Source organism: Lampetra fluviatilis, unplaced genomic scaffold, assembly GCF_964198595.1.
Source record: "Lampetra fluviatilis unplaced genomic scaffold, kcLamFluv1.1 SCAFFOLD_1236, whole genome shotgun sequence".
Classification (NCBI taxonomy): domain Eukaryota; kingdom Metazoa; phylum Chordata; class Hyperoartia; order Petromyzontiformes; family Petromyzontidae; genus Lampetra; species Lampetra fluviatilis.
The window spans coordinates 17,501-24,734 of NW_027620599.1; the positions used below are offsets into that span (position 1 = coordinate 17,501).

The 7,234-nt window shown below is 58.0% G+C and overlaps 1 protein-coding gene and 1 long non-coding RNA gene across 3 annotated transcripts in view; both read left to right on the forward strand.

Moving 5' to 3' along the window:
* Positions 1-2,544, forward strand: part of LOC144954113 (phosphatidylinositol 4,5-bisphosphate 3-kinase catalytic subunit alpha isoform-like) — a 3,929-nt gene extending 1,385 nt beyond the window's left edge. The window contains exons 2-5 of the mRNA XM_078884689.1: positions 1,154-1,285; positions 2,099-2,229; positions 2,360-2,384; positions 2,467-2,544. Of these exons, the coding sequence (XP_078740815.1) occupies positions 1,154-1,285; positions 2,099-2,229; positions 2,360-2,384; positions 2,467-2,544 (366 nt within the window). The remainder of the gene's footprint in view (positions 1-1,153; positions 1,286-2,098; positions 2,230-2,359; positions 2,385-2,466) is intronic.
* A 67-nt stretch (positions 2,545-2,611) lies between these two features.
* On the forward strand, positions 2,612-6,702 carry LOC144954112 (uncharacterized). Of its 2 annotated transcripts, none has more exons than XR_013641047.1 (3): positions 2,612-2,696; positions 3,229-3,310; positions 6,517-6,702. It is a non-coding gene; the product is annotated as an uncharacterized LOC144954112 (long non-coding RNA). The 2 variants fall into 2 exon arrangements; XR_013641046.1 differs by lacking the exon at positions 2,612-2,696 and adding an exon at positions 2,751-2,841 and having other exon boundaries at positions 6,517-6,701.
* The last annotated feature ends 532 nt before the right edge of the window (positions 6,703-7,234 follow it).

Here is a 7,234-nt window from a genome sequence, read left to right on the forward strand (position 1 = left end):
GAGTGGTTCGGAGGTGATGATGTTGATGATGTTGATGTTGTTGATGTTGTTGATGATGATGATGATGATGTTGTTGTTGATGATGATGATGATGTTGATGATGATTTTGTTGTTGATGATGATGTTGTTGATGATGATGATGTTGTTGTTGATGATGATGATGTTGATGATGTTGTTGTTGATGTTGTTGATGTTGATGATGATGTTGATGTGTAGGAGACGCCGTGCCTGGAGGTGGAGTTTGAGTGGTTCGGAGGTGATGATGATGTTGATGATGTTGATGTTGATGATGATGTTGTTGTTGATGATGTTGTTGATGATGTGTAGGAGACCCCGTGCCTGGAGGTGGAGTTTGAGTGGTTTGGAGGTGATGATGATGTTGATGTTGTTGTTGATGTTGATGATGATGTTGTTGATGATGTTGTGTAGGAGACGCCGTGCCTGGAGGTGGAGTTTGAGTGGTTTGGAGGTGATGATGATGTTGATGATGTTGATGATGATGTTGATGTGTAGGAGACGCCGTGCCTGGAGGTGGAGTTTGAGTGGTTCGGAGGTGATGATGTTGTTGATGATGTTGATGATGATGTTGATGTTGATGATGACGTTGATGATGTTGTTGTTGTGTAGGAGACCCCGTGCCTGGAGGTGGAGTTTGAGTGGTTCGGAGGTGATGTTGATGATGATGTTGTTGATGTTGATGATGATGTTGTTGTTGATGTTGATGATGATGTTGTTGTTGATGTTGTTGATGATGTTGATGTTGTTGTGTAGGAGACACCGTGTCTGGAGGTGGAGTTTGAGTGGTTCGGAGGTGATGATGATGTTGTTGATTGATGTTGATGATGATGTTGTTGTTGATGATGTTGATGATGTTGATGTGTAGGAGACCCCGTGTCTGGAGGTGGAGTTTGAGTGGTTCGGAGGTGATGATGTTGATGATGTTGATGATGTTGATGTTGTTGATGATGATGTTGTTGTTGATGATGATGATGTTGATGATGATGATGATGATGTTGATGATGTTGATGTTGTTGTTGATGTTGTTGATGTTGATGATGATGTTGATGTGTAGGAGACACCGTGTCTGGAGGTGGAGTTTGAGTGGTTCGGAGGTGATGATGTTGATGATCATGGTGATGATGTTGATGTGTAGGAGACGCCGTGCCTGGAGGTGGAGTTTGAGTGGTTCGGAGGGGCTGTTCGATTCCCCGGCGTCGAGGGTTTGGAGGACCACGGCAGGAGGATCCTGCAGCCCGACACGGCGGGCGGCACGCTGGGATCCAAGGTCTCCAGCAGCATCATCAGCATCATCAGCAGCATCAGCAGTAGCATCAGCAGCAGCAGCAGTAACAGTAGCATCATCATCATCATCAGCAGCATCAGTAGTAGCAGCAGTAGCATCATCATCAGCAGCAGCATCATCATCATCAGCAGTAGCAGCAGTAGCATCATCAGCAGCAGTAGCATCAGTAGCATCATCAGCAGCAGTAACAGCATCATCAGCAGCAGCATCATCTACAGCATCATCAGCAGTAGCATCATCATCAGCAGCAGCATCATCTACAGCATCATCAGCAGCAGCATCATCATCAGCTGCATCAGTAACAGCAGCATCATCAGCATCAGCAGCATCATCAGGTTGTGTGGTTTTGGTGGTCGTTGTGGTGGTGACTGTGGTTGTGGTGGTGGTGGTTGTTGTGGTGGTGGTGGTGACTGTGGTTGTGGTGGTTGTTGTGATTGTGGTGGTTGTTGTGGTGGTAGTGACTGTGGTTGTTGTTGTGGTGGTGGTGGTGACTGTGATTGTGGTGGTGATTGTGGTGACTGTGGTTGTGGTTGTTGTGATTGTGGTTGTTGTGGTGGTTGTTGTGTTTGCTGCAGGCGAGCGGAGGACGATGGACCAGGGACTGCGATTGTGGTGGCTGTGGTGGTGGTGACTGTGGTGGTTGTGGTTGTGATTGTTGTTGTGGTGGTTGTTGTGTTCGCTGCAGGCGAGCGGAGGACGATGGACCAGGGACTGCGATTGTGGTGGTTGTGGTGGTGGTGACTGTGATGGTTGTGGTTGTGATTGTTGTTGTTGTGGTGGTTGTGTTCGCTGCAGGCGAGCGGAGGACGATGGACCAGGGACTGCGAGCTGCCCGACTCTGACCGTGAGCAGATCAAGAGCATCTGTAACCGTGACCCGCTCTCCGACATCACGGAACAAGAGAAAGACCTCCTGTGGAGATACCGGTAGGGGTCGCGGTGGGGTCGTAGGGGTCGCGGGGGGGTCGTGGTGGGGGTCGTGGTGGGGTCAACTCTGACCGCGAGCAGATCAAGAGCATCTGTAACCGTGACCCGCTCTCCGACATCACGGAGCAAGAGAAAGACCTCCTGTGGAGATACCGGTAGGGGTCGTGGTGGGGTCGCGTGGGGGTCGCGTGGGGGTCGCGGTGGGGTCGCGTGGGGGTCAACTCTGACCGTGAGCAGATCAAGAGCATCTGTAACCGTGACCCGCTCTCCGACATCACGGCGCAAGAGAAAGACCTCCTGTGGAGATACCGGTAGGGGTCGTGGTGGGGTCGCGTGGGGGTCGCGTGGGGGTCGCGGTGGGGTCGCGTGGGGGTCAACTCTGACCGTGAGCAGATCAAGAGCATCTGTAACCGTGACCCGCTCTCCGACATCACGGAACAAGAGAAAGACCTCCTGTGGAGATACCGGTAGGGGTCGCGGTGGGGTCGCGTGGGGGTCGCGGTGGGGTCGCGTGGGGGTCAACTCTGACCGTGAGCAGATCAAGAGCATCTGTAACCGTGACCCGCTCTCCGACATCACGGCGCAAGAGAAAGACCTCCTGTGGAGATACCGGTAGGGGTCGCGGTGGGGTCGTAGGGGTCGCGGTGGGGTCGCGTGGGGGTCGCGGTGGGGTCGCGTGGGGGTCACGAGGGTGGTGGGGTCGTGGTGGGGTCGTGGTGGGGTCGTCGTGGGGGTCGTCGTGGGGGTCGTTGTGGGGGTCGTCGGGGGGGGGCGTGGGTTGTCGTCGGGATCTTTGCGGTCATGGGGGTCATCGGGGAGAACGTGTCTCACCCCCCCCCCCCGTTTCTCCCCCTCCCCCCCCCCGTGTCTCACCCCCCCCCCCCCCGTGTCTCACCCCCCCCCCCGTGTCTCACCCCCCCCCCCCCCGTGTCTCACCACCCCCCCCCCCCGTGTCTCACCCCCCCCCCGTGTCTCTCCCCCCGTGTCTCTCCCCCCCAGGCAGCACTATTTAAACTTCCCCGAAGTTCTCTCCAAGTTGCTGCTCGCCGTCAAGTGGAGCAGCCGCGAGGACGTCGTGCAGGTGACGCAACATCAACAACGTCAACAACAACAACATCAACAACAACATTAACATCATCAACAACAACATTAACATCATCAACAACAACATTAACATCAACAACATCAACAACAACATCATCAACAGCATCATCAACAGCATCATCAACAACATCATCACCAACAACATCAACAACATCATCAACATCAACATCATCGTCCACTTCATCACCAACATCATCACCAACATCATCACCAACATCATCACCAACATCATCACCAACATCAACAACATCAACAACATCAACATCATCATCACCAACATCATCAACACCAACATCATCACCACCAACAACATCATCAACAACATCATCAACATCATCATCACCAACATCATCATCAACAACATCACCATCATCACCACCATCACCACCACCATCATGACTGCGGTGACTGACAGATACACACACACTCTCTCTCACACACATTCACCCACCGTCACACACACTCACTCACTCACCCACACACACCCACACACCCACCCACTCACTTACTCACCCACTCACTCACTCACCAACACACCCACCCACCCACTCACCCACCTACCCACACACTCACCCACCCACCCACTCACCCACCCACCCACCTACTCACCCACCTACCCACACACTCACCCACCCACCCACTCACTCACCCACTCACCCACCCACCCACTCACCCACTCACCCACCCACTCACCCAACCACACACCCACCCACCTACTCACCCACCCACCCACTCACCCACGCACTCACCCACCCACTCACCCTCTCACCCACCCTCTCACCCCACCCACCCACTCACTCACCCACCCACTCACCTCTCACCCACCCACCTACCCACCCACCCACTCTCTCACCCACCCACTCACTTACTCACCCACTCACTCACTCACCAACACACCCACCCACCCACTCACCCACCTACCCACACACTCACCCACGCACCCACTCACCCACCCACCCACCTACTCACCCACCTACCCACACACTCACCCCACCCACCCACTCACTCACCCACTCACCCACCCACCCACTCACCCACTCACCCACCCACTCACCCAACCACACACCCACCACCTACTCACCCACCCACCCACTCACCCACTCACCCACGCACTCACCCACCCACTCACCCTCTCACACCACCCTCTCACCCACCCACCCACTCACTCACCCACCCACTCACCCTCTCACCCACCCACCTACCCACCCACCCACTCTCTCACCCACCCACTCACCCGCCCACCCACCCACCCACTCACTAACCCACCCACCCACTCACAACCCACCCACTCACCCACCCCTCACCCACCCACCCACCCTCTCACCCACTCCTCACCCACCCCCCACCACCCACCCACCACCACCCACCACCTCACCCCACCCACCACCCACCACCCACCACCCACCCCACCCACCCACCACCCACCCCACCACCACCCCCACCCCCCCACCACCCACTCACCCCCCCCACCACCCCCCCACCCACCCACCACCCACCCACCACCCACCCACCACCCACTCCCCACCCACCCACCCACCACTCTCTCACCCACCACCCACCCACCCACCCACCACTCACTCACTCACCCACCCACCCACACACTCACCCCCCCACCCACACACTCACCCACCCACCCCCTCACCACTCACCCCACCCACTCACCACTCACCCACCCACCACCACTCACCCACCCACTCACCCACCCACCCACCACCACCCACCCACCCACTCACCCACCTACCCACACCACCACCCACCCACCCACCACACCACCCACCCACCTACCACCCACCTACCCACACACACACCCACCCCACCCACTCACCACCCCACCACCCACCCACCCACCACCCACCACCCACCCACCACCCACCACACACCCACCCACCTACCACCCCACCCACCCACCCACCACCCCACGCACCACCCACCCACACACCCTCACCCACCCCTCACCCACCCCACCCACTCACTCACCCACCCACTCACCCACTCACCCACCCACCTACCCACCCACCCACTCTCTCACCCCACCACCACTACACACCCACTCACCTCACTCACCAACACACCCACCCACCCACACACCCACCTACCCACACACTCACCACGCACCCACTCACCCACCCACCCACCCACCCACCTACTCACCCACCTACCCACACACTCACCCACCCACCCACTCACTCACCCACTCACCCCACCCACCCCCCACCACCACCACCCACCCACTCACCCAACCACACACCCACCCACCTACTCACCCACCCACCCACTCACCCACTCACCCACGCACTCACCCACCCACTCACCCTCTCACCCACCCTCTCACCCACCCACCCACTCACTCACCCACCCACTCACCCTCTCACCCACCCACCTACCCACCCACCCACTCTCTCACCCACCCACTCACCCGCCCACCCACCCACCCACTCACTAACCCACCCACTCACCCACCCTCTCACCCACCCACCCACCCTCTCACCCACTCTCTCACCCACCCACTCACCCACCCACTCACTCACCCACTCACTCACCCACCCACTCACCCACTCACCCACCCACTCACCCATCATCCACCCACCCACTCACTCACCCACCCACCCACTCACCCACTCACCCACCCACTCACCCACCCACCCACCCACTCACCCACCCACTCACCCACCCACTCACCCACTCACTCACCCACCCACCCATCCACTCTCTCACCCACTCACCCACCCACCCACCCACTCACTCACTCACTCACCCACCACCCACACACTCACCCACCCACCCACACACTCACCCACCCACCCACTCACTCACTCACCCACCCACTCACTCACTCACCCACCCACCCACCCACACACTCACCCACCCACCCACTCACCCACTCACACACCCTCTCTCTCACACTCTCTCTCACCCACTCACCCACCCACTCACCCACCCACCCACCCTCTCTCTCACACACTCACCCACCCACTCACCCACCCACCCACCCACCTTCTCTCTCACACACTCACCCACCCACTCACCCACCCACTCACCCACTCACTCACCCACCCACCCACTCACCCACTCACCCACCCACTCACCCACCCACTCACCCACTCACTCACCCACCCACCCTCTCACCCACCCACCCACCCACTCACCCACCCACCCACCCTCTCACCCCACCCACCCACACAGATGTACAGCCTTCTCAAGGACTGGCCTCTGGTGAGGCCTGAGTTGGCCCTTGAGCTCCTCGACTTGCAACTACCCCGACCCTCGTGTCCGCGACTTCGCCGTCAAATGTCTCGAGGCGGGTCTCACCGACGACAAACTCTCCCAGTACCTCATCCAGCTGGTGCAGGTGAGTCTGTGGTGCAGGTGAGTCTGTGGTGCAGGTGAGTCTGTGGTGCAGGTGAGTCTGTGGTGCAGGTGAGTCTGTGGTATTGGTGAGTCTGTGGTATTGGTGAGTCTATGGTATTGGTGAGTCTGTGGTGCAGGTGAGTCTGTGGTGCAGGTGCGTCTGTGGTGCAGGTGAGTGTGTGGTGCAGGTGAGTGTGTGGTGCAGGTGAGTGTGTGGTGCAGGTGAGTGTGTGGTGCAGGTGAGTGTGTGGTGCAGGTGAGTGTGTGGTGCAGGTGAGTGTGTGGTGCAGGTGAGTGTGTGGTGCAGGTGAGTCTGTGGTGCAGGTGAGTGTGTGGTGCAGGTGAGTCTGTGGTGCAGGTGAGTCTGTGGTGCAGGTGAGTCTGTGGTGCAGGTGAGTCTGTGGTGCAGGTGAGTGTGTGGTGCAGGTGAGTCTATGGTGCAGGTGAGTCTGTGGTGCAGGTGAGTCTGTGGTGCAGGTGAGTCTGTGGTGCAGGTGAGTCTATGGTGCAGGTGAGTCTGTGGTGCAAGTGAGTCTGTGGTGCAGGTGAGTCT